The 26,978-nt window shown below is 27.7% G+C and overlaps 4 protein-coding genes across 9 annotated transcripts in view; 2 read left to right on the top strand and 2 right to left on the bottom strand.

Annotated features, from left to right (window-relative positions):
* LOC122498070 overlaps positions 1–11,226 on the top strand; it is a 202,994-nt gene extending 191,768 nt beyond the window's left edge. For 3 of the 6 annotated variants that reach the window (XM_043605619.1, XM_043605616.1, XM_043605620.1), the window contains 3 exons: positions 8,361–8,597; positions 8,720–9,667; positions 10,788–11,226. In XM_043605619.1, the coding sequence (XP_043461554.1) occupies positions 8,531–8,597; positions 8,720–9,630 (978 nt within the window). In that variant the 5' untranslated portion in view covers positions 8,361–8,530 and the 3' untranslated portion in view covers positions 9,631–9,667; positions 10,788–11,226. Of the gene's footprint in view, positions 1–8,357; positions 8,598–8,719; positions 9,679–10,787 lie in introns of all 6 variants that reach the window. The other 3 variants (XM_043605617.1, XM_043605621.1, XM_043605615.1) reach the window with 2 other exon arrangements.
* On the bottom strand, positions 559–6,169 carry LOC122498066 (retinal dehydrogenase 1-like). Its single transcript, XM_043605612.1, has 12 exons — positions 6,075–6,169; positions 5,233–5,476; positions 4,503–4,607; positions 3,494–3,595; positions 3,190–3,355; positions 2,598–2,902; positions 1,871–1,973; positions 1,624–1,805; positions 1,370–1,534; positions 1,063–1,220; positions 894–968; positions 559–762 (listed from the first exon to the last, which is right to left on the bottom strand). The coding sequence occupies exons 2-12, from the start codon at positions 5,278–5,280 to the stop codon at positions 693–695; spliced, it is 1,479 nt and encodes a 492-aa protein (XP_043461547.1). The 5' UTR covers positions 5,281–5,476; positions 6,075–6,169; the 3' UTR covers positions 559–692.
* Positions 11,227–12,059: 833 nt separating the features above from the next.
* LOC122498064 (retinal dehydrogenase 1-like) lies at positions 12,060–20,055 on the top strand. Its single transcript, XM_043605610.1, has 10 exons — positions 12,060–12,240; positions 16,824–16,928; positions 17,036–17,137; positions 17,281–17,446; positions 17,753–18,057; positions 18,128–18,230; positions 18,311–18,609; positions 18,774–18,982; positions 19,742–19,816; positions 19,909–20,055. The coding sequence occupies exons 1-10, from the start codon at positions 12,205–12,207 to the stop codon at positions 19,967–19,969; spliced, it is 1,461 nt and encodes a 486-aa protein (XP_043461545.1). The 5' UTR covers positions 12,060–12,204; the 3' UTR covers positions 19,970–20,055.
* A 57-nt stretch (positions 20,056–20,112) lies between these two features.
* LOC122498065 (NADH dehydrogenase [ubiquinone] 1 beta subcomplex subunit 2, mitochondrial-like) lies at positions 20,113–23,386 on the bottom strand. The gene is made up of 3 exons (XM_043605611.1): positions 23,173–23,386; positions 20,412–20,532; positions 20,113–20,331 (listed from the first exon to the last, which is right to left on the bottom strand). The coding sequence occupies exons 1-3, from the start codon at positions 23,283–23,285 to the stop codon at positions 20,257–20,259; spliced, it is 309 nt and encodes a 102-aa protein (XP_043461546.1). The 5' UTR covers positions 23,286–23,386; the 3' UTR covers positions 20,113–20,256.
* Between the last annotated feature and the right edge of the window lie 3,592 nt (positions 23,387–26,978).

Below are 26,978 nucleotides of genomic sequence, written 5' to 3'. Positions count from 1 at the left end.
ATTGTGAATGTAAAAGTATTCTTTAAATACATTTTATATTTATTTTAGAGACGAATTCTACAAATTTCTTTTTTTTTTTGCCCACCATGTTTGATTCGACATTTTGAATTTTTAAATTCGTTTCACATTCCTATTTTCCTAAAATAATAGAATTGAAAGTATAAATGAATAATGAAAATAATAATAATAAATAAATATAATGAATAATAAAATGTAAAAATATAATAAAATATTTATTTATAAAATAAATGAATATAATAAATAAAAAAATTAAATAATAAATAATACTTTCTATTGTAATGTGAATGTAAAAGTATACTTTATGCATTTTATATTTATTTCACAGACGAATTCGATAAATTTTCTTTTGTCCGCCATGTTTGAATTTTGTTTCTCATTCATGTTCGCAATTCTAGAAAATCCTCTTTTGACATATTTTTGCAACATCTTTTTAAGGAATAAAGGTTTTTTCTTAGTAATTTATTTCATTTTCGGTATTTAAATATTTTTTGTTATAATAATAAATAAGGTCTAAATTAAAAATTTATTATTCCTATGTAAACTATGAAAAGTTTTATTCTAAAAAATTACAAATATTCTTCTTAATGTACATACTGTAGAGAAGCACCAATATTTTGTGTCTTTTACGAAAATGTTTTAGATGTTTACTAAAATTTGTTTCATTTTTCAATTTAATGATTAGTGGGTAATTTAATATTAATTGTCTTGACCTCCATGTAATGATCAAGTGAGTCAATTCCTCTGTAACATAAAAAGAAAATTAAATAAACAAGGTTTTACCATTTTTTTGTCAATTTTAACAATATTATCAACAGCTAACATATTTCTCCAAGTGTAGGAATAAATTTTAAAAAAATTAAAAGTTTCCTTACATTTCTCGTCCAATTCCTGATTGTTTGTAACCACCGAATGGAGTTTGTGCGGATAAATTAAACCATTGGTTGACCCTTTAATTTATGGGTGAAAGAAAAAAGAATGTTAATAATTGTAAATTAATTGTTGGAAATTAGTAATTGAATTGTGCTCTGTTGGCAAACTTACCAAACAGTACCAGCTTCAACTGCTTTTGAAAATTCCAATGCTTGATCAATATTTTTTGTGAAGACACCAGCGACCAATCCGTAAGTTGTATTATTTGCTCTTGCAATAACTTCCTCTAGGGTGTCGAATTTTAAAAGTGATTGCACTGGGCCAAAAATCTATAAAAATTAAGGGATGGTGGTTAATAAAATGCCTATTATTGCCCTAGGGCAATAATGGACACTTTATTGCCCTAGGGCTATAATGGTCACTTTATTGACCAGCTGGGCTATATGGAAAAACTTAGCACCCTAATAGTAAAAATTACCTCTTCCTTAGCAATAGTCATACTATCTTTGACGTTCGAAAAAACCGTGGGTTGCACAAAAAAGCCCAATTTGCCATGACGATGTCCACCGGTCTCTAATTTTGCACCCTCCTTTTTACCCAGTTCAATGTAACTCATTACTCTCTTAAATATTCTGTCATCAATCTAAAACAATTTTTTTTAGAGATTTCAAATAAAAATACGATTTAAATAAATTTGTAAAATATTTTAGATTTAAATTAATTTATAATTACTTGTGATCCGTAAAAAGAATCAGTCTCAAATGGTCCCCCGACTTTTAAATTTGTTGCCCTTTTCACGATCATATCGACAAATTTATCATAGACACCACTTTGAACGTAAACTCTTGTTGGAGCCAAGCAAATTTGTCCCGCATTTAGAAAAGCCAAGGACGTATAAGTAGCGGCTAGTTCAACTGAAAAAAAGGTGGTTTTAATTTTTTGTATTTAGTTTCTTTTTTGATTTAATTTCTATACTTACGATCTGCATCTTCAAAAACCACCAATGGACTCTTTCCTCCAAGTTCGAGGGTAACGCGCTTTAAATTACTCTTTGCTGAAGCCTCAATTATTTTTCTGCCAATCTAGATTATTTGGAAAATGATTTAAAGTTTGTGAGTCATTGTTAGGTTCTTCCATAGTTTTTGTGGTATTGGTGGAATAATTGATGATGATTGAATAAAATTTAATGTGTATCGTCAGAAATACGAGGTTTCAGTGTCTAAGGTTAGACAACCTCATCAGGAAAAACTAAAATAGAAACAAAACAAAATTCCGCAGATCTGCATCAGTTTTTTCATAACCCTGGGTACCAACTAGAATTGCTATTTGTGGGTAAATTAATAGGCTTTTAACAAAGTCACTCTCTATGATGATTGCAAAGGAAATTTCCCAAATTCTTTGAAATAGTAATCCTCACTATACCCACCAATTGTGTTTGGCTAACTTGCGGATTTACTTTAAGAAGCTTTCCCAGCACCTACGTACACTTTTTGAACCCTTCCCTTCCGACTCTTTTTTTTTGAGTCTCTTATCTCGACTCTTGCTAATAATAATTTCTTTCATCGATCATTTATTCTTTTACCAATACCAGATATTAAATTTGTACTATTTATTAAAAGAGAATATTCATAACAGAAAAGAATAGAAATTATAGAAGAGAATAGTAATTATATATCGAGTGTAGAATATTATTGTGGAGAACTTACATTAACAGAACCAGTGAAAGCGATTTTGTTAACATCAGGATGTTCTGCTAATGCTGAACCGGCAGTGATTCCATAACCAGGAACAACGTTAAGAACTCCTTTTGGAAGACCAGCTTCCTTAGCGAGATTCGCAATATAAAGAGCCGTTAAGGGTGTCTGCTCAGCTGGTTTCATAACCATTGTGCAACCTGTTGCCAGAGCCGGTCCAATTTTCATGCCCACCATAGTTATCGGATAGTTCCAGGGAATTATTGAACCAACCACTCCAACTGGTTCTTTTCTCGTCATTGCAAAGACATCTCCATCTGTAATTGCAAGTGGAGACAAATGAAGAAAATTACAAAATTATTGTTATCTGTCGCAACAATTCAGAATTGTCAGAATTACAAAATGGTGAATCAAATATGGAAGACAAATTTTTATCAACGGATTTGCTTTGAAACTTGTTACTCGAGGGTTTTTTTTTTGGATCTCTGATAACTAATATCAGATTTTCAAAATTGAAAATGATGGATATAAATGGAATAAAATACCTACTTAATTGACCGGATACAAAAATTAAATACAAAAATTAGTTTTTTTTTGTAATTACCAGCTGGTAAGGTGCTTCCATGGATTTTATCAGCGCATCCAGCGAAGTATCGAAGAAGTTTAGCTGATCTAATAACTTCATCAACTGAATTCGAAAACGGTTTTCCATTTTCTACTGATTGTATGCTAGCAAGTTCATTGACATTTTTGTCCATTAGATCTGCCAACTTTAAAAGATTAACATAATCCTCTATTATTATATGGAAATTTTATCTTCTTGCATTTTAGAATTCTAATAAGATAGCAATGTAAATTAATGTCCTCATTAACTAAAGTGAACATATACATGAATATTACGTCATCACCTTATTGATAATTACTCCTCGTGCCGAGGCATCCATTTGTCTCCATAATGATCCTCTTGAAAATGCTTCTCTGGCAGCTGACACTGCTTTATCAATATCCGCCTACAAAAATTTTTCATTTTTCTTTTTGCAAAATCATTCTCTAATAGTTTATTGAAAGTTTAATAATTTTTCACGTCTTGAATAGTTGATTAAGGGTAAAATAAAATACAGAATGAAAAATAGTGTTTGCTAACGTTAATTATTGGTTTTGCTATTATTTTAAAAAAAAAATTATTTTAATTATACAATTCTATTGTGATAATTCGATTAGGAAAAAAACTGAAGTTAAGTGAGATAAATGCTTTGTAAGCTTGAATAATTGCAGATCATCTTAATATGTTGAATTAGGATACATTACAAAATGAAATTAGTATTTTTTGAAACGTAGTTATTTATAAATATTATGCAATTTTTTTTTCTATGACACGCACGTATAATGTCATTTCATTAACTCGATATTAAGAATTTTAAATTTAATTATATACTATTATTGAAACGCAGTCAAAAATTTCAAATCTTTCTCTTTTATAACATCACTTTCAAAATTTGATGTAAATATTTATAAAGAATTTAGGAAATCATATATCAAAGCACATGGAAAAAATATTACCTATCAAACTTACTAAAATTTGTATAATTCTGAAAATTTTGGAAAAAAATTATAAAATATATTGTGCTGTTATTTTGTTTGAATTTATAATTTTAGTTATAAAAAAAAAATTATAAAAGTTTCTCCACATAATCATTGAACCTTTAAAAGTTTAATTTAAGATCAAAATAAAAAAATTTAACTACTTAGAAATATTTTTTTTAAATTATAGGATTAAAGGAAGAGTTTTTTATCAAAAAAAAAAAAAAAACTTCAAAAACTTTAATTTTTTGGATCTTAAATTAAAGTCTGGGCTTTGAATCAAATAATATTATTTTATAGAATATTATAAGAATTGCAAAAAAAAAAAAATTGTACCTTATCTCCTTCGGCCACATCGGCAATAACTTTTTCATTCGATGGGTTTATGACTGGAAATTTTTTCCCACTCACCGAATTGTGCCATTCATTGTTAATAAAAATCTAAAACGAACATAAATTTTAGGTAAATTATAAATTAGATGGAAAATTTTTAAAAATTATTATATTTTGTAAATTGAATAAACTGAATAAATTGAATAAATTGAAAAGTAAATTAGTCCTTTTTCTATTTTTAAAATTTTATCTTTTCTATTCTTGACAAAAAATGTTTATAAAAACTCCTTGAAAAAACTTGTTAACTTTATCATTTGATGGTTAAACATTACAATAATATAACAACTAATTTTTACGTTTTAAAACCTTTCACCTTCTTATCATGTCTATATTGTGATAACTATCCTCTTATTATGTATGCCATAATTGTACGGGTATTTATAGCTTTCTATGTATGAAAAAAAAGTAAATATAAATATTTCTAAGATATTTATGAAAATGTTTTACAAAATAAATTTTTCATAATATTCTTTTTTTTTGAAAAGATAAAATTTTTATGACTGAAAAATACAGTCGAACGCTTTTATAAACTCTATTTACTGATAAAAAATAAACTAAAAGATTATGTAGGATAAAAAATGTATTTAATTTTCAGTTTTTAATTTAACTAATTTAATTTTTGAATAATTTAATTCTAGGTAATTTATCTAAACAAAAATTGAATCAAACTTACCTTTGTGTATTGTATACTCGGATTTGTAATAGGCTTGAAATCAGTCATTTTCTGTTTGTTTGACTCAACACTGAAAAAATTTGATATACACACCACAGGTGAGAAAATAAACAACTTGAATATAACACAACGACTTGACGTGCTAGTAAATTCTCTGCAGCACAATGTATGCGGTAAAATCTTATATATAGTTCTTGCTTCCCCCAGAATTCAAAGAATTTTAGAAGTAAGTGATGCGCAGAATCTGTTTTAAATAATGTGTGTAATAAAGAGTGGGGAAAAAATTAAAATTTATTGTTTACTCAAAACATTTTTTTTTTATTTATAAAGATCAATCGATTTTATATGCAAAGCCCTATTAGTGTTCACATTAACCTTTCATTAATATGTTAATTTAGAAAATAATACTGGGGTTCTATACTACAATAGGTTCAAAATAATAGACGAGTTAAATGCACTCTTTAAAGACGCCGGCTTCATAAACTTTATTTAACAATATTATTATTTTTATCCAATCATTTTATTGAGACGGAATTAAAACAATTAAAGCAGTTACAGAAATTATTTTTAGAAAATTGAAAAAAGTGAAAATTAACTTATATGTATTAAAAATCATTTGTTTATTTAAATTGAAATTGATTTATCTAGTAAAATATATTTATTAATATTAAAATTAATTTATCTATTAAAATTTATTTATTAATATTAAAATTAATTTATCTATTAAAATTTATTTATCAACATTAAAATTAGTTTATCTATTTAAATTTATTTACTAACATTAAAATTAATTTATTAATGAACTAGAAAATTAAAAATATGAATTACTTTAATTTATTTACATTAAGGTTGGTTAATTCAAAGTTGGAAATTAAGTTACTTATATCTTGCTGTGAAGTTGAGTACTGATTGGAATAAATATTTTACTTAAACTTCTGCCCCCCACTTCTCTTTAGAGCTCTTCATATAACGTAGTTTAAAAAATGTTACTTAATGACTGTCCGCTTTTTATTTCAAATAAAGTAAAAATAAATTAAAACGAGTTTTGAGAACCTTGGAAAAGTTTACAATTATGACGTTTCATAGAATGGAAGTTTAAAATTGCAATGTATTTGATAGAGATGGAGTATAATCGTGACTCAACAAAATGTTCATTTTCTCTCTTAACTTAAAAAAGTGCACTTTATCAAAAGATATATATGCTCTTTTTTTAAACTGTTATAATTGATAAGATATAAAATGGTTATATTATTTTTTTAAAAATAGTTTAGGAACAGTAAAAAATTTGAGTACTAAAAATTGTTAGTAAACAGAAGTTAAAATTCGCTCAAAATTTAATTTTTCATCTTCTGCTGATTATCGGCTGTGGTTACTTTTTATGAATTGTGATTTAAATTAATTTTGATGACCCAGATATTAATTGCAATTGTTCTAGCAATAGTTTGGTACTATTAATTATTATTACAATTTTAGTACTAAAAATTGTTAGTAAACAGTAGTTAAAATTCTCTCAAAATTTAATTCAATTTTGAGCGAATTTTAACTTCTGTTTACTAACAATTTTTAGTACTAAAATTTTCTACAGCTCCCAAACTATTGCTAGAATAATTGCAATTAATATTTGGGTCATCAAAATTAATTGAATTCACAATTCATAAAAAGTAACCACAGCCGATGATCAGCAGAAGATGAAAAATTAAATTTTGAGCGAATTTTAACTTCTGTTTACTAACAATTTTTAGTACCAAAATTGTTTGCTGGTCCCAAACTATTGCTAGAATAATTCCAATTAATATCTGGGTCATCTAAATTATTTAATTCACAATTCATAAAAAGTAACAACAGCCGATAATCAGAAGAAGATGAAAAATTAAATTTTGAGCGAATTTTAACTTTTGTTTACTAACAATTTTTAGTACTCGAATTTTTTACTGGTCCGAATCTATTACTAGAACAATTCCAATTAATATCTGGGTCATTAAAACTAATTTAATTCACAATTTATAAAAAGTAACCACAGCCGATAATCAGCAGAAGATGAAAAATTAAATTTTGAGGGAATTTTAACTTTTGTTTACTAACAATTTTTAGTACCAAAATTGTTTGCTGGTCCCAAACTATTGCTAGAATAATTCCAATTAATGTCTGGGTCATCTAAATTATTGAATTCACAATTCATAAAAAGTAACCACAGCCGATAATCAGCAGAAGATGAAAAATTAAATTTTGAGGGAATTTTAACTTTTGTTTACTAACAATTTTAATACTCAAATTTTTTACTGGTCCGAATCTATTGCTAGAACAATTCCAATTAATATCTGGGTCATCAAAATTAATTTAATTCACAATTCATAAATGTAACCACAGCCGATAATCTATCTCTGTACTAGTCAGTCTGTAGCAAATCATTGTAATAGTTATAATACTAAAGGGGGTTTTCTGATTCACTCTGTCTCTGCATTCATGAATCTGTAGAACATCATTGTAATAGTTATAATTCTGATGGAGCCTTTGCGAGTTACTCTGTCTCTGTATTTGTCAGTCTGTAATAAATCTTAATAAGTCTTAATAAAATCATTGTAATAGTTATAATTCTGATAGGGTCTTTGTGATTTACCTTGTCTTAGTATTCATTAGTGAGTAGCAGGTTAGCAAGTTGGTCTTCATTGTAGCTATGGTTGTCTATTCCTTAAGCATTACTGAAAAGAGATTTTCAATTGCCCTGACTCGCATCATACTGTTTGTATTTCTTCCCGTCTACTACACTAGCCCAAAAATAAGATCGTATTTCCAACTGGTGGTGCAAAACTATGAACGATTGTTAGAACCGGGACGAAGGCGTCCGAAGAACACTTTGTAATTCCTAATGGTTTTTAAATTAGGATTTATTGTGGAGCTAAATCTGACATTACTGCTCAGAATTATTGCGAATATTTCAGAACAGTATTGCTGCAGTACTATTCGTATCATCTTTAGTGCGCTGTGAGCAATATTTCTCGACAATATTGTGAATATTGCGGAGAAGTATTGCAGCACGTCCACTACTCAGGATTCTGCATGGTGCTCTGAGGTCTTAGCTAGTAAGACTTACTTAGTTTTGTTTTATATGTCTCTTCTGTTTCTAGCAGCTGCTGTGATGGAACGAATTTCAGAATTTAGCAAAAAAAAAAATAACTAAAAAAGTTGTGTATTAACAAATGATTAAAAAAAAATATTTAAAAAGGAAAAAGTTATTAAACTCAGGAGCATAAGGATATATATTTTTAAAAATATAGCATTATTGTAGGAGTGAAAGATTATGGAGGAATCAACTCAGCAAGAACTTCAGGTTCAAAAGGAGGAAATAAATTCAGCAAGTGCAGAAGGTATTATTTTTTTACATAATAAAAACTATTTTTTGTTCTTAACGTTACAAAATTTCCTATTTTGCTTCCTCAAAGATGGGGGTTTGTATTTAATTCTGTATCTTATTATAATTTCTTTACAGTGTCAATGATATTTGATGATTTGTCAAAAATATTCAATGAAGTCGTTGGTATGAAAAGAAGGCGCGTCAAAAATATGTATGAACATAATTACGTTGTCGACTTGTTATATTTAATCGATAATTACGATTTTAAAAGATTAATAAAAATCCGTAGTAGCGTTTGTACTTCAATCTACGATTATCGAGAATTTATAAATATTGACGAAATTTCCATTATGAAATCTTTGTACAATAACTACCAGAATGAAACTGAATTACCAAATTCTGATTCAAATGTTGTACCAACAAGTAATCCTAAGATGATAGCTATGGTGGAAGATTGCTTTAGTAAAGTTCGTCAATTCTTGCAAGGAAATCATTTATCAGATACAAAAGAATGTGTATCATGTCTTAAGAGAACGAATTCGAAGTCATCGAATAATGAATATGATTTAACACCAATGGAAATTGCAGCAACATTTCATTTTACAACTGTTACGTATTTTCTCTCAGGAATAGGCACTGAACTTTATCCTCTCGATATTATGCTACCACCATTTACAGGAATTCCAAAAGCCATTAATTCACCATTGATTGTGCGAGTACTACCCAAAGGAATGGTAAAGGAAATCTTTCACCTCGTTGTATTTATTGCTTATCAAAATGATCTTCTAATTCATTGGAAAAATGGAAGACGCACAAGACCTAGTAAAATTGTGTATTATATTCTAAAGAACATCAATTCCCCTTCATCTATCGATGAGACAATGAAGACTTATTATTGCAAACGATTTCAATTAATAATTGAAGACACTAATCAATGGGATCCTGTTCTAATTCGAGCAAATGCCTTTGCTATGAAAGTGATAGAGTCTATGAGGTGTAGTAATTTTAGTAAAGCAATGACGAAAGCAATGACTCTGTTCAAATAGAGACTCAATTCAATCCTTTACGAGAAACGGGATGAAGGTGATTAATAGGTATTTCTTGACTGAACGTTTAGAGTAGTCTGCAACTGATTATTGGGATCCAATGACCAACTCAATTCTATGGAACATTTTAGGGATAAGGGGAGGTAGGGGCATGAAAAACTGAACATTTCCTAAATATATTTATGCTAGTTGGCAGTTCTTGCCTAGCACGAATTAATCAGTATTTTTACTCTTGTTTCTTAAGTTCTTTTAACAAAATTTTGGGGCAAAAATAATTATTCTAAACTAAATTAGGGGAAATCTAACATGTCTAAGATTCTCTTTTTCTTCAGAGGAAATTCTTTCTGAACAATTTGACATGCGGAAATGTAAATGACCAAAAACACCACATTTAATTTTTCTTCTACTAATTTTTAATAAGTTTGTAATGTCACTTTCTTGACTACTACTTTGGCGGATGACACACTTTCACTGTGACTAGTGGGTCACCCGGCAACTCTGGCTTATCCTACTAATTAACGATCACAATTCAGGGACAATTCCGACAGATGGCGTGACGATTCACATTGTCCCAAAATAAATTGACAGCAATTGAAGGAAATGTTAAATGGGACGCTATTTAAAATAACCAGGAGGAAAAAGAGGGGTAAAGGCTGGAGGTATTCACAGGAATAAATACTAAGTGGGGAGCCTATTTAAGTAGCCAGGAGAAAAAAAGAGGGGGGACGGGTACATATGTTTACCGGAGTAGCGACAGACAGCAACTGAAGGCAATGCTAAGTGGGGGGTTTATTTAAGTAACCTGTAGGTGAAGTGGGGGGAAACTGGCAGCGATGTGACAATGGGCAGCGCTCGGCAGCTACTGAAGGAAATCCCGAGTGGGGAGTCTATTTAAGTCGCCGATAAACAGGGTGGGGGAAACGGAATCGAAGTGGTCATTGCATCCGAATTTTCAATTACAATATAATTTATTTTTTCTTCAATGCCTTGCGAGAACTTTCGCCACGGTTTTTTTTAACCTGAAAAGTACTCCTTTCAGAGCAGGCGTTGGAGAAAATATTTTTTTTTTTGCTTTTTATCCTAAAGTTCAAAACACATTAATTATTTACTAGTGTTAATTTTATAAAATACGACATTTATCTTTATTTTTCTTTCAGCGTCTACATTTCAATATAATTTCTTCATATTCGAGATTAAGAGAAGTACTTTTCAAAAAAAAAAAAAAATGGAAGGAATTACATAAAAATTATAATTCTACATTCCCTACGAACAAGTGATGATTACTGTGATTATTAAGGATACGAATCAAAATAGAAATATATTTAAGCGTTAATATAATTATTTATCCCTATGTTTGTGTTCTTTTAATTATAAACTAAGTTTAGTTTTGTTATTTCTATTTGAAATTTATATTCATCATATTTTTCTTCATCATTTTCTGTTCAGTGAAACATGTGCGTTATTTAAAAAGAAAAAGGTTTTGTTTCACATGTAAATTGGTCTTAATTCTTATTGGTGTTTTCTTAAATTGTCAATCGAAATGTTTTATACAAATTTAATATTTTTATATAATAAAAAGAAACATTTAAAACTACAGATATTTTTAGTTATCTATTTTTTTAAAAACACTTCCAATTTTTCCAATCTAATCCTCGAGGTTTGTTTGTAAAAAAAACTTTTATTATAATTTATTATTATTATTTACTATCATGATTATTAGAGTCAGAATTCGGGAAGTGGGCAACTAATTTTCAGTTAGTCAAGATTTTTTCATGAAATTTATGTTTTTCTGTTTGAAATAATAAATAAAAAATACAGTTTAATAAACTAATAGGTAAAATTTAATGATTTTGGTATGATTACATAAAAATAACACGGTTTTTGATTCACATTTTTCATTTTTAAATTTAACGTAATTTGACAAAATTATAAACATTTTATTTAAACAAATAAAAATAAATTAAATTTTTCGATCTGTTATTTTATTTTTCAAAATTAAATATTGTTCCTTATTTAATGCCCAAGTTATTACCAAAAAGAAAAAATTGGTATTTTACTTTTGTTCAAAAGATATAAATAATTATAATAATAACAATAAGCATATTAAATAAAAAAAAAAAAAAAAAAAAAAAAAAAAAAAAAAAAAAAAATTAAATAAATTGTTATTATTTTACCAAATTACTTTAAATTTTAAAATGAAAAATGTCATTCTTAACATTTTAGAAAAATCAAAAAATATTTATAGTATAATTAATTTTAAAAAAACTTTTATATTTCTCAGTATTCAATCATTAATCACTCTGGTACATGACAGATATATATTATGTCATATTCATGCATAGTATTATATAGGATGTATAGGATATTCACATCAGCTCTGAAGCGACATCTGCACGGTATTCGTAATATAGCAAATGCTTTTATAAACATTTGTTGCGATAGTCGTGTTATTAAAGTGAAACCGAAGACCGGCTTGGAAACATTTGCTTGCAATTCCGTAACAGCCTTTCTTTCGGCAATTATCACTGTACATTTATTATTCACTGATAAAGAGTATAGAGAAAAGCTAAAATTATGGCAAATCCAAATCCCACCATAAAATATACAAAAGTAAGTTATTTTAAAACTATATATGAATTTTTTGACATCTAAAAATATTTATCAAGAAAAAAAAAATTATTTTTGGCAAAAAAGGAATCCATATTTTTGCAAAATAAAAGAAAAGTGGGTAAAATATTTTTTTTTTGGTAACATTGCTTTTTTAATATTAACCTTTCTGAAAAAATTGCCAACTGATTAAATTTTGCAAAATCATTTTGAAGAATTGCTAATTAAAATTCATAATTTATCGATACTTATTATTTATAATAAAAAAATGCAGAATTAAAAAAATATTTAATTACTCGTATTATAGTATTAATCGTACTATTAAAATCGTTGGCATTTTTAGATATTAGTTTAGATATTATTTAGATATTATTATTTTAGATATTATTTAGATATTATTTTAGATATTATGTAGATATTAGAATATTTAAAATCATTGAAATTTTTAGATCTTATTAGTATTTTTTAGAATATTTATCTTCTGACATGGACAATTATAGTTATGTAGCAAATATGATTAACATTTTGTTTCTGTAATGAAAAATAAATCATATTTATATAATGAAAGAATTCTTGTAATAAAATTTATTTATTTAATAAATATATTCTAAATTAATTTATTTAGAATTAAATCCCAAAAGAATTATTAACGTATAAGTAGAAAAAATGCATTAAGATAAAATAGAATTATTATTTTTTCGTAATTCTAAATTTGTTTACTTAGAAATAAATAAAAGAAAATTTGTTATTAAAATTTGTAAGTGAATAAATGCATTAAGATAAAATGAAATTGAGCTCCCGCGGGCAATAACTCGATCTGCGCTTGAACTGAAAAATTCAAGCCAGTCAAGCCGTCAACAAATGAAAAAAAATAAAAGTCGGAATTTTTAATTTTAAAACATACTACCGTATAGAGCATAAAAATGCGCAACTTTTTTGTCTTTAAAATTTTTTTGTAGGACTTTTATTTTTAATAATAATGGAAAAAACTGAATTTTTTTTATTCTTCAATTTCAATGAATTTCAAAACATAAATCGACTTTTCTCAAACAAATCTGCATGAAATTAATTAAAAATTGATATACTTACGTATCAGGGTCTACTGAAGACGATAAAATGATTAAAACATTTTAAAAAATTAATTGTAAAATTATTTGTTAATGTAAATAAAGACCTGTCGGTAAATACGTTTTCTCAACTTTGAAGAGAAAAAGTATGCGGTGAACTTTCGAGTTGACAAAACTTCCAGTGAGACATTTGTTTATTAACATGTCAAGAAGTTTTTTGGAAATTTTTATTTAAATCGAATGAAAAATAAACAAGATACATAATGTTTAAAAAAATATGCGTCGCGCGGCGTTTTGACATTTTGACGCGAAAGCTTTACGATAGGAGGAAATTATTGGTAACTATTGCTATTTTCTGTTGATTTATTTAAAAAATAATTTTATGCATGTATTGTATTTAAAATAAAACCAATTCTATACATTTATATATGATAGGCAGCTTTTTACGTTTTTTGAATCTTATTTCCAACTTTTAACTCAATCCAAGGTTAAGATTGTTTTGATGCACTATATACTGTGCATTAATTTAAACATAGCAGGTCCTTGTATTTTTTTGAAGAAAATACAGTTTACTTTATTCCTGTCGTTAAGTTTTTTTAATAATCCATGTGTTTTAAAATTGAAAATTAATTGTAAATTAATAAAAAAAATTTAAATAATGTCAGAAGTAGAGTGTGTGCAAGGTGCTTCAAGAAAACGACCAAAAAAGTAAAACAATCAGATTAAGAATACACTGAGAAAACAATTTATTTAATTCAATCAAATTTCTTTTAAATCAAACTTAAAATATTTTTGCTTTACAGTCAAATAAATGTGAGTTTAATTCAAACATATTTTTTGGTTCATTTATAAAAATAATATATTTAATTTATGGTTGATTTTAAATTATTTATAATCAACTTTTAAGTTTAAATCAAACATAAAATTTTTAAACGTAGGTATTTTTTGTTTAAACCAAAACAAAAAATATATTTGAATTAAAATTAAACATAATTATTCAAACAAATATTATTTTTGAATCAAAGCAGTAGATATTTTCTATATATTAGGATTAAGCTTACAAACTAATTTAAATTAAACAAAATCAATTAAAATTATTTTTTTACTTGAATCGAGTATGTTTTCTCTGTGTAACACTTTTATTTATTATTTAATGTTTTAATCTGGTTTGAAAAACCAAACAGTATTAACAAATTTTTAAGAACAAAAGAATTTAAGTTATGTATATATTTTAAAAAGTCAGATATATTAATAATAAAATTATTTTTTAAATAAATCAACAGAAAATAGCAATAGTTACCAATAATTTCCTCCTATCGTAAAGCTTTCGCGTCAAAATGTCAAAACGCCGCGCGACGCATATTTTTTTAAACATTATGTATCTTGTTTATTTTTCATTCGATTTAAATAAAAATTTCCAAAAAACTTCTTGACATGTTAATAAACAAATGTCTCACTGGAAGTTTTGTCAACTCGAAAGTTCACCGCATACTTTTTCTCTTCAAAGTTGAGAAAACGTATTTACCGACAGGTCTTTATTTACATTAACAAATAATTTTACAATTAATTTTTTAAAATGTTTTAATCATTTTATCGTCTTCAGTAGACCCTGATACGTAAGTATATCAATTTTTAATTAATTTCATGCAGATTTGTTTGAGAAAAGTCGATTTATGTTTTGAATTTCATTGAAATTGAAGAATAAAAAAAATTCAGTTTTTTCCATTATTATTAAAAATAAAAGTCCTACAAAAAAATTTCAAAGACAAAAAAGTTGCGCATTTTTATGCTCTATACGGTAGTATGTTGTAAAATTAAAAATTCCGACTTTCATTTTTTTTCATTTTTTGACGGCTTGACTGGCTTGGATTTTTCAGTTCAAGCGCAGATCGAGTTATTGCCCGCGGGAGCTCAATTATTGTTAATTTTTTATAATTCTACAGAATAATTATTAAAAAAAAAAAAAAAATGCTTTTATAAAAAGCCATTTTTTCATATCAATTTTACCACGAACTTGAAAATATGATTGACATTTTGTTTCTGTATTGAAAAATAAATAACATTTGTTATTAATTAAAATCATACAAATTGTTATTAATTTATGAAAGAATTCTTGTGATTCCAAATTTATTTATTTAATAAATATTTTCTGAATTAATTTATTTATTTAATAAATATTTTCTGAATTAATTTATTTACAATTAAATAAAAAGAAAAATTTGTTAACTTAAAAAAAAATTCATTAATAACATTTATTATTACTTAAAATCATACTAATTGTTATTAATTTATGAAAGAATTCTTGTAATTCCAAATTTATTTATTTAATAAATATTTTCTGAATTCATTTATTTAGAATTAAATAAAAAAAAACTTGTTAACTTATAAAAAAATGCATTAAGATAAAAAAAAATTAATAATTTTCCGTAGTTCTAAATTTGTTTATTTAGAATTAAAGAAAAAAAAATTGTTAATGTTCACGTGAATAATTGCATTAAGATAAAACAAAATTATTGTTAATTTTTCATAATTCTGCAGAATAATTATTAAAAAAAAAAAATGCTTTTATAAAAAGTAGTGATAAGTGTAGTTTTTTCCATATCAATTTAACCACAAACTTGAAAATATGATTAACATTTTGTTTCTGTAATGGAAAATAAATAACATTTGTTATTACTCTCTAAATCTGAATATGTGAAAATTCACATATTTGTACGTTATAAGTCGTCTTCTCGATCAATAAGTGCATATACACTTATTGATCGAGAGGACGACTTATAACGTACAATAAGTGAAATTTCACATATTCAGATTTAGAGAGTAATTTTAATAAGAATTCTTGTAATTACAAATTTATTTATTTAGTAAATATTTTCTGAATTCATTTATTTAGAATTAAATACAAAAAAAATTGTTAACGTATAGGTAAAAAAATGCATTAGGATAAAATAAAATTATTAATTTTCCGAAATTCTAAATTTGTTTACTTAGAATTAAATAAAAAAATTGTTAACGTATACGTGAATAGGTGCATTAAGATAAAACAAAATTATTGTTAATTTTTCATAATTCTACAGAATAATTATTTTTAAAAAAATACTTTCATAAAAAATAGTGATAAGTGTAGATTTTTTCATATCAATTTAACCACGAACTTGAAAACACTTGAGAGAAATATTTTGCATCTTTTTTTTATCACTAACTTCTATATATAAACTTTTGATAGTGGAATATGATATAATTGAATGTCTACGTGCAATTTATGAGTTGGATTACGGGTGAAATTTAAAAGGATAAGTATTCTCAAATAGTTTGAAGGTCGAAACATTGAAAACAATAATTGAACTGAATTGCATTAAACAAAATTTATCTATAGAATAGAAACAAAGTGGTACAATTTGGTTTCTTTTTTTGAATTTTTACTATAAGGGAATATTAAATTTCAGAATTCTTTTAAAAATCCAACAATTAAGAGAAATGGTCTTATTTATTTATTCTTAATTTTCTATTTTTTTCCAGTTGTTTATCAATAATGAATTTGTGGATTCAGTCAGTGGGAAGAAATTCCCGACAATAAGTCCGGTAACGGAGAAAGTTATCATTGAAGTTGCGGAAGGTGATAAGGTATTTATGGTTCATGAATTGAAATAAAAATATTTGAAAATTTGAAAAATTTAAAATTGAAAGTACAAATTTTAAAAGATAATATTACAAAAAAAGAATTTTTAAAGGCGGATGTTGATCGTGCTGTTGCCGCTGCAAAAAAAGCATTTGCACGAGGATCGGAATGGAGGAAAATGGATGCTTCTGGACGTGCAAAATTAATGAACAAGGTAAAATGATGAAAAAAAAGGAATAGGTCGTAAAAAAACAGTTTTTTTGTTACAGATTCTTATTTGCTTTTTGTTAGATGTTCTTTGTTTTGATTTTTTTGAATTCCTGTTCGCTGTTCGCTGCAAATTAAATTAATTTTCAGTTTGCTGACTTAATGGAACGAGATGCAACTTATTTGGCCAACATAGAAACATTAGATTGTGGAAAGACATTCACAAGTGCATTGGGCGATGTAAGTGCAAGTGTCGCAACAATTCGTTACTATGCTGGATGGTGTGATAAAATTCATGGAAGCACAATTCCTGTTGGTAAGATATGAAGCTAAAATTAACTCGAAAGTTGACTGAACATCCGGTATTTAAAAAAAAATTTTAAGTTTCATGAGCTTTGCACTAAAGATTTCGAAGGTTGTAGTCAAGCTTATTTTTAACTTTCGGGAAATTTTCGGTACTGTGTGATCAGTTACAGTTTGCCCTTAAAGCTATGCTGAACTTACAAATTCAATTATTAGAATTAAAATCGGAATTTGGTTCTGTTTCGAAATCCAAACCTCGGTAGTTAATCAACACTTGCAGTTTGCTTATGAATTTTCCATTCCTCTCTCTCTGCTTTAGATGGAAACAATTTTGCTCTAACTAGAAAAGAACCAGTTGGCATTGTCGGACAAATAATCCCATGGAATTATCCAATTGCAATGGCTTCTTGGAAATTGGGTCCAGCATTGTGTACCGGTTGCACTATTATTTTGAAACCAGCCGAACAAACGCCACTAAGCGCTCTTTATCTAGCATCATTGATCAAAGAATCAGGATTCCCAGCTGGAGTTGTAAATGTCATTCCTGGTTATGGTCCAACAGCTGGTGCTGCAATTTCAGAACATCCCGATATTAATAAAGTCGCCTTCACTGGATCTACAGATGTAAGAGATCAAATTCCTTTAATCAAATTTTTCTATTTTTCAAACCCAAATTTTTTTTTTTCACCCAAAGGTTGGTCATCGTATTATGGCTGCATCCGCGAAGAGTAATTTAAAACGAGTTAGTCTTGAACTCGGTGGCAAGAGTCCTCTCGTTATATTCGATGACGCTGATCGTGAGTAAAATTTAGAATTTCATTTTAGCCAATAAATATATAAAAATTAATCAAAAATAAAATTTTTTTTTCGAATTCAGTTGATGAGGCGGCAGAAATTGCCTACAATGCTCTCTTTGACAATCATGGACAAAGTTGTTGTGCCGGTTCACGAACTTTTGTACAAGCAAAAGTTTACGATGAGTTTGTAAAGCGAGCAAAGCAGTTGGCACAAAGAAGAAAAGTTGGCGATCCATTTAAGTCTGATACTGATCAGGGACCTCAAGTTGATCGTGACATGTTCGAAAAAGTTATGGGCTTGATTAAATCCGGAATTGATGCCAAGGCAAAAGTTGAAACTGGAGGAAAACGCGTTGGCAATGCTGGATTTTTCATTGAGGTTTGCAAGAATAATTAAGTTAAATCAAAAATTAAGATTCACAATTAATATTAATTACTACTAAATAATTAATTAATTTACTAAATAATCAACTAGTAGTATTAATTATTTAGTAGTAATTAATTAACTGTATTAATAATTGAAATTATTAACGAATCCAACAGCCAACGGTCTTCTCTAATGTCACTGATGAAATGAGAATTGCCAAGGAGGAAATATTTGGACCAGTGCAGAGTATTTTGAAATTCGAAACATTGGAGGAAGTTATTGAACGTGCGAATCGAACAAAATATGGTCTTGCCGCTGGAGTGATTACGAAGGACATTAATAAAGCTTTGACTTTTGCTCAATCAGTCGAAGCTGGCAGTGTTTGGTAAGATGTATTTTCTAATTTTGAATCCATTATAAAAACAATTTTTTGTCCTACCTGCACGAAAAGTATGTCATTTCGGGCACTTAAAGTGGGCGCAAAGTAACTGATTCTCGCCCGGGGTCGGGGAAGCGGGCGCAAAAGTTCTTTTACGCCCGCTGACGTCACACAAGCGGGCGCAAAAGTACTTTTACGCCCGCTTCATCTAGCCCGAGCGGGCGCAAAATTACTTTTACGCCCGCTTGCTGTACTTTTGCGCCCGCTTCGCTCGTGTCCTCAATGCCATACTTTTCATGCAGTTAGGACAAAAAATTATGTTCGCAACATGGGCGCAAAGGTGATTACGACTTCGGCGAGATTTCGGGACCTCGGGGACACTTTCGCACCCTCGGCTTCGCCTCGGGCGCGAAAATGTCCCCTCGGTCCCTTCATCTCGCCATCGTCCCAATCACCTATTTTGCGCCCTTGATACGATAATAACTATTTAATTCTTGATGTAAAAATAGCCTATTTGTGTCCCTAGTACCACAATAGAAACGCCTCCCTCGCGCTATTGGCTGCCTTTCAAGGTCAGGACTATGAGAACCAATCACAGTCTCATGACCTTGAAAGACAGCCAATAGTTAAAAGGGGGCGTTTCGAGTCTGCGCGTTAAGAACCAATAAGAACATTCACAATCCGAATAAGTTGTTTCCAACTGAATAGTTTTTCTAAAATATTAACAATTAACATAAAATATTAACAATCATGAAATTTTATCAGGGTTAATTGTTACGATGCCATTACGCCCCAAACACCATTTGGAGGTTACAAATTATCAGGCATTGGTCGTGAACTGTGAGTAATTCGTGAATTTTGACAACTTATTAAAGATTAAATATTTTCTTAAATCATTAATTTGCTTAAATGCTTTTGATTTACACTTTCAGTGGAGAAGAGGGCTTGAAACAATATCTTGAAGTCAAAACAATCAACATTAAAATGCCTTGAATAAATTTTTTTTTTTTATCAACGAAATTATATTTCTGAATAAAATTACAATTATACTATATTTTATCAATAAATAATAGAGCAAACTTTTGGAATTATTTTTAAATTTAAATCGTACACTGCTTTTGAAAGAAATTCGTTAGTGAAAATATTTAATATGTTTATTAAGTATTTTTAGGAAAATTTTGAGACATTTTAGATGAAGTGTTTTCAAACGAACCACTATTTAAAAAAAAAAAAAGATTTTGTTTTTCCTAAAATATCTACATAGTTCTTTTTTAAATTTATTAACAGACTGCGTCATCTGGTGGAATTCCAAGTTCAGAATCTGTGAAATTTTCGTGTTTAGGAAGATCGTATCCCTGTGGGCAGAAAATATAGAAGTAAATTTTTGCTTTTTTTTTGGTTAGTTCAGCTTTGTAGTGAAAAAATGGATAAATACCACTAAATGGTGCCAATCGTGCCAACAATGCCAAAGAATCCACCAAATTGCAAATCCTCCACCAACTTCAGCAGTTATATAAGCAGTTCTTGCAGGTTTACCAGGTTCTCTATACATCCATCTATAAAAATAAGAATAAAAAAATAAAATATTTGAAATAATGGCGATGCTCTCGGTGATCAGCTGCAGTGGACAAAAAAAATTTCCTTTTCCTCACTCAGTTCTATTAAAATTCGAAACATTTATCAAAATAAATGCAGGGGTTATTTTTAAAAAACAATTTCTAAAATTTTTTTTTACCTTTGACTGGAATCTATAAGGTTTGAGGAGGTTCAACCTCCAGATATAACTTCAAAATTAAAAAGTTATTTTCAGCGCTAAAATGGAGTTGATAATTAAAATTATAAATTAAATTTAATTACTATTAATTGATGTTACTTTCAAGAACTACAATAATAACAATAAGGAATAATTTGAGATTTTTTTTTAATGAATATTAATTACAATAATGAATAATAGTAACAATATTAATTATTAAAATTAATAATTGTTCTATATTTATTAACATTTTAAAAAACAATTGTAACTATTATTCAATATTTATAAACGATAGCTTAATTTACTCTTCGAAACATTTTATCAAAATTTAATTAATGAAAGACAATGAAAAAAAAAATTTTTTTTTTTAAATCCTGAAAATTTAGAATATGGGAAAAAAATGCGACAAAGCGAAATTTTAATATAAAAAATACTAAACTTTAAAAAAAAATTACACGAAATACAGTAAATTTTAATATTTGCTTTGTTGCACTTTTTCGACAAATTGTAAAACACTTTTACAAAATTTAATAATAATATATTCTCTTTCCGTACAATTTAATAATATTTAATTTAATTTAAAAATTTAATCATAATTTAAATATTCCATAAAATTGTTTTTATAGAAAATTTTTAACATGAATTCAATGGTCAAAAAATAAAATCGGTCCAAAAATTCGTTTTAATCCTTTTTGAATTATTGTTTTTCTCAAAAATTTGTCGATTTTGAAATGCATTTGTAATTTTATAGAAAATGTTTTTAAATCCGACAAAGAAATTGACAAACAACAAAAAATTGATATAATAATAAAATCAGACAATTTTTAATAAATTGAAAAATTCAAAATGGGTCACAATATTTTCTAACTGATTTTATTTTATGACCATTGAATTTTTAACTAAAAATTACGTTAAAAATAATTTTATCAATTATTTTAAAATTTGTTAATAAAATTCTTTATGAGAATTCAATTTTAATAAACATTCAATTATTCAATAAATTATTTATTTTTGTATTTAAATAATTGAATTCCTAAAAAGAATTTTATTATTTACGAAAATAATTGAATCCCTGTAAAAATTTTATTATTTGTGAAAATAATTGAATGATTGCGAAGAAAATTATAAAACATTTGTAAATTCTTTGGAGAAATTTAATTATTTAGAAAAATATTAGAATTTTTCACAGGAATTCAATTATTTTCAAATATTTAAAAAAAATTCTTTGTAAGAATTCAATTATTTTCTATAAATAACAAAATTCTTGTAAAAATTTTTTAACATATTTAATAAAATCGGTTGCAAGAATTCAATTATTTTCATAAATACGAAAATTCTTTGGAGAAATTCAATTTTTTTTAAATCTAATAATATTTAAGAATTTAAAGAATTTTGTTATTTATGAAAACGATTCTTTGTAGGAATTCGATTATTTTTAAAAATTTTAATCGAATTTTGGACAAGAATTCAATTATTTTTATAAATTTTAATCGAATTTTGGACAAGAATTCAATTATTTTTATAAATACCGAAATTCTTTGCAGGAATTGAATTATTTTCATAAATAACAAAACACGTCGTAGAATTTTAATTATTTTTAATATAATTTTAATTGAATTCCTCGAAAAATGTAATTATTCTTAAAACTTTTATGAAAATTCGTCAACAAAATTCAATTATTTAAAAATTTGTTGATAAAATTCTTTATGACAATTGAATTTTAAGAATCATTCAATTAATAAATTATTTATTTTTATATTTAAATAATTGAATTTTAGTCGAATTTTCTAATAAAAATTTATTTAAAAATGAATTTCAGTTAAAATTTTAGATAGTAATTGAATATTAAAAGCAATGTAACGTGAATTTTAAGAAATAATTGAATAATTGAAATTTCCGAATATTGAATATTGTAAACAAATGAACTTGAAAATTGTCAAAGAACTTTTTCGAAAATTATAAAAAACAATTGATTTATAGAAGAATTTTAGTTAAAAATCCTTGAAAATAATAATTTAATTGAAATGAAATAATAATGAAATAATAAAATAATTTTGAAAAAGTTACAGTAATTATTCTCTTATAATATAAAATAATGATTTTATCACTCGGTCATCTTTAATGATTATAAAAAATGAAGAAATCAATCAGTTTTCTTCATGTTTTATAGTTATGAAAAAATTTAATTTATAGTTTTGAAGTAAAATGTTCTCTTATTTGCCTCGGATTATGCAAATATTTTTATATTTGTTGTCAGTTATAATTAGTCCGTAATTTTTAATTTTTGGTCCGTAAAGTCCGTATTTTGAAATACTTTCACTGTTTCGAGTTCTGATTATTTTTTTATTCACCATTTAGAATGAAAATAGTTTTGCAAGAAAAAAGAAAAAAAAATATTATAGAACAAACGTTATAACCTAAAAAAATTATGTAATTTACTTACGGTCCATCCCAGTCACTTGCTTTCCTCACTTGTGGTTTATTGACAAGTCGATTTCTCTTCAGTGTTGTTTGTGCCACACATTGTACCAGTTGTTTACCCCGAGACAACAACATTTTAAAATTTTAAATTAAATCGAAATTTTTGACAATTACTCCCTGCTCAAGACAACATAATCAGATATCTGCTCTTCTATATGTTAGGAGAAAAAGTGTCACAGCGCCTCTAGTGGCAGTTCTAGTAAACTACTATCTATATCACAGTCGGTAATTTTTTTTCAATTTTTTGTTTTTACTTTGTGGAAATATTTTTCATTTATTATTTTATTATTTATTTTACAGTTCGTAATGTGTAAATTTTAGTGTTCGGTAGTTTTTTTTGCTAAAGCAGTTTATTTTTGTACAGCAGTTTGCAAAGATGACTTCGACTCTACTGTACCCGAAATGGTAACTTCTCTACTTTGAAAATTAGAAATATATTAAAAAAAAGAAGTTTCCAAAGGAAATTTTACCTGTTTAGCATGAAACTACGTTTACAGTTAAATTTCCCACTTTTAGGAATTAGACAGAATGACCTTTTTTTAGTGTACAAAATTTTTCCTAGAAATGTGTAAAATCGATAAATTCGTAATGTTTAGCAAGTGCTGCCACTATTGGGCTTTTAAAAATGGCGTTTCTTGTGATAGCAAAAAAAAAAAAAAAAAACGAAGGGCGAAAATAGGGGAGTTTCTTTGAATTGAAAATTTACGCGATTAATCGATTCTCAATGGGGGGTTTCCATATAAAACATGAAGATAGCGTTGTATGTACGCGTTGGAAATTTTCGTCATGAACCAATAGCAAGCACAATACTTGGAAAACTCTAGTAGGTGTCCAGTGTGTCTAGGTATTCTAGGTAGCTTGAAAAAAAGTGGGGAATAACATTGAGTTGTAACAGTGGCGCCGCCTGGCGATATTGCACGTCAGTCGATCTCCTACCTAAGGTTCAGGAGGAGGATCGCTCGCCATATTTGTTGTTGTCGTCGATGGGGTAGGCCAGGCCAGGGATTAAATATCGGGAGTTTTATTTTCAAACAGTGCGGTGATAGTGCGTTAATTTGGGAAAATAATTTTTAATTTAACAACTTGTCGTGTGTGCGCGCATAATGTCAGTTGAAGTTATTTCTTGATTATGTCACTTACATAAAACTGACGGGACACTCTCAGCTGTGTCCTGTTCTTGTTGTTTCGAGGTGTTATATATATTGAAAAAAAAACCTCTACTTTGAGGGGTTTTTTTTTCTTGTGTTTCAGTGAATTGAAGAAATACTGTCAGTGAAAGAAGAGATTTTCGACGGGAAGAAAAAGGTGAGTTTATTTTTAATAATAATCTTAGAAGTAGAGAGAGAGAGAGAGAGAGTAGAAGTGAGAGTTGAAAAAAGAGGGGTGGATCCCCTCTGTGGGATTCGGGTCGTCGCACGTTCTTGACGTGCCTGTCGACTTGCCAAGGTCTTTGTATTTGTGACACAGAATAATTATTTTTGTGTATCATTTCTGAAACATAACCTATCTCAACTTATTTGACATTTAAGTTTCTGGAAACTATTCTAACTAACCTAGCCTAACTTTTTGTTCTTGAGAATTAGGCATAGAGGTTGAGTTTTTTTTTGAAAAAGGATTTCAGGTTCAGGTAGTTTTGGGTTAATTGGAATTTTTATTACGGTTGGCGTCGGATTCTTCCTTTTTTTCTGTTGGTTCGGCCTGGGAAACGAAAGAGAGAGAGAGAGAGAGAGAGGAGGGTTGAAACGAATGCTTCAAAGGGAGGAAAAATCGATGATTCCATCAAGGAAAATCAGCTGTTCCACTTTTTCCCCAATGGCTCCGAATGTACACAACAAAATGAAAATACATTTGTTGCTGGGGGTTTTTAAAAAGACTGCAGCTGTTGACACTTGGTGCGGTTTTACTTCCAAGTCTTGCAGATGGACGACTTTCTCTTTCTTTGTGTTCCTCCCGTGTATATACTTACTCATTTCTTGAACATTGTTTTTGTTCCTCTGAAAAACTCTCCTGTTACTGATGATAATGATAATAATGACGATGTCATGTTACGAAAAGTAAATTTCGTTATAGTTTTCCATTCCCCATTTTCAGAGAGATGCTTATCTTCTTTTCTTATCAAAGGAATGCTATAAATGCTTTAAGTTACTTGAATCCTAATTTAAATTTAGAAATTAATCTTCAAAAATGATTATTTGAAATTGATGCTGAACTCAATAATTCCACTAAAATCAAAACACATCGATTAGTGTACACTGAGAGAAATGGATAGTAAGATTTTGATGTTAAAAAGATTATGTTACATGATAATTAATGCACATACTATTATGCTACTGGCTACCATCATAGATGTTACAAAAATATAGTTATGCTACCCTGTACTATCAAGATGTTACTCCGAATAATCTTTATGGTAACGGTTACTATCTAGATAGCTGTTTGTATTTGTAGCATTAAAGATGATCTCCCTAACCATCATTATGTTATCCACTACTATAAATTTCTCTCCATGTAATTAGTAAATTAAAATTAATACTTACAATTAGTAAGTACAGTAATGAGTTTGAGGATTTGGATTGAAAAAAAAAACCCGAGAGTGAGCTAATGAATAAACCAACATTTAGGAACAAAAGTGCACTTAGAACAATGAAGGAACAGGGTGGTATATGGACAAGTTTTGGAATATGTTGTGAAGGAGGCAATTTACTGGTGAAATTGAATGGAGAATTCAATGCTCCTCAATGGCGATAAAAGAGTATCGAGAGTGTAGGCAAAAAAGAGGCAAGGGGAGGAAAAGAATTGATGATAAGTCCAGTTATTGCAGGCACTTGAAGAAACTTAAAGAAGACGGAGAGAGAGAGAGAGAGAGAGAAATGGAAATGTATTGGAATATAAAAGACGCTAATAGGGAAAGTCAATATAATCTTGGAAATTTAGTCTAAAATCTAATTCTAGTTTGCGCCAGGTTAGGAAGTGGAACAAATTAAAACTAGATTCGGCTCCTATTTAGGACTCAGGGCCTGATTGATCCGACTGATAAAAGACACTAAAGTGTCTAGTTTAATCTACTTCCTAGGCTGGTCGCCTTTAGGGCCTAGTAAAAATTTCTCTACCATATCAATGTTTTTATAGTGAAAATTAAGTTTTTCGAACCTAAACACAAATTTTTGATTTAAAATATTATGATCCAGTTTAATAAAATTCAAGTTCAAAGGAAGAATTTATCCAAATGATGCAAATATTTAGTTGAACCAAATAATTGTTCGTCTGTACAGCAAAATTATTTTGGTTGATTCAACTAAAATATCAAAGTTTTTTTTAAGAATATCAATTTAAGACCAAAAAAAGGTATCAAAATTGTTCCAATGCAAAGTTAGATCAATTGAAGCTAAGTGCTAAGAAACAGAAGAAGAAGAAGAAGAAGAAAAAGAACAAAAAATGCAATTTTGCAAATTTTAAGCATGAATGACAAACATTTGTTGTAATCCGTAAAGAAATTGTCCTAATTTGTGCACTAAATTTCATAAAACTTTTTTTAAAGTTTAGTATTATTTGTATAAAAATTTCGATTTGTTGCCTTTTTTCCCAAATTGTAAAATACTTAATTGCAAAATTTAATATATATTCTCTCTCCGTGTGCTATTGAGAATAATATTGCATTCAGCGTTGCTTTTCTTTGTTTTGAAAGAGTGAGAAAGAGAAAGTTATCTTATTGATACATATAATGAAAAAGAAAATTAGTATAGTAATGTCAGAAAAATTTATCTAATC

Source organism: Leptopilina heterotoma, unplaced genomic scaffold (assembly GCF_015476425.1).
Source record: "Leptopilina heterotoma isolate Lh14 unplaced genomic scaffold, ASM1547642v1 Lhet_141, whole genome shotgun sequence".
Lineage (NCBI taxonomy): Eukaryota > Metazoa > Arthropoda > Insecta > Hymenoptera > Figitidae > Leptopilina > Leptopilina heterotoma.
The sequence above is the reverse complement of the archived record's forward strand: the minus strand, read 5'-3'. Positions and strand labels throughout refer to the sequence as shown.

Coding starts and splice junctions, on each gene's coding strand:
- LOC122498066 (XM_043605612.1), bottom strand. CDS start 5,280: ATGACTGATTTCAAGCCTATTACAAATCCGAGTATACAATACACAAAG. Junction 3,356..3,493: donor GAGGAGTAATTATCAATAAG/GTGATGACGTAA, acceptor AATCTTTTAAAG/TTGGCAGATCTAATGGACAA. Junction 1,535..1,623: donor ATTCTTTTTACGGATCACAA/GTAATTATAAAT, acceptor AAATTGTTTTAG/ATTGATGACAGAATATTTAA.
- LOC122498064 (XM_043605610.1), top strand. CDS start 12,205: ATGGCAAATCCAAATCCCACCATAAAATATACAAAA. Junction 18,231..18,310: donor TATATTCGATGACGCTGATC/GTGAGTAAAATT, acceptor TTTCGAATTCAG/TTGATGAGGCGGCAGAAATT. Junction 18,983..19,741: donor GTCGAAGCTGGCAGTGTTTG/GTAAGATGTATT, acceptor AAATTTTATCAG/GGTTAATTGTTACGATGCCA.
- LOC122498065 (XM_043605611.1), bottom strand. CDS start 23,285: ATGTTGTTGTCTCGGGGTAAACAACTGGTACAATGTGTGGCACAAACA. Junction 20,533..23,172: donor GCAAGTGACTGGGATGGACC/GTAAGTAAATTA, acceptor TTATTTTTATAG/ATGGATGTATAGAGAACCTG. Junction 20,332..20,411: donor ACGATTGGCACCATTTAGTG/GTATTTATCCAT, acceptor TTCTGCCCACAG/GGATACGATCTTCCTAAACA.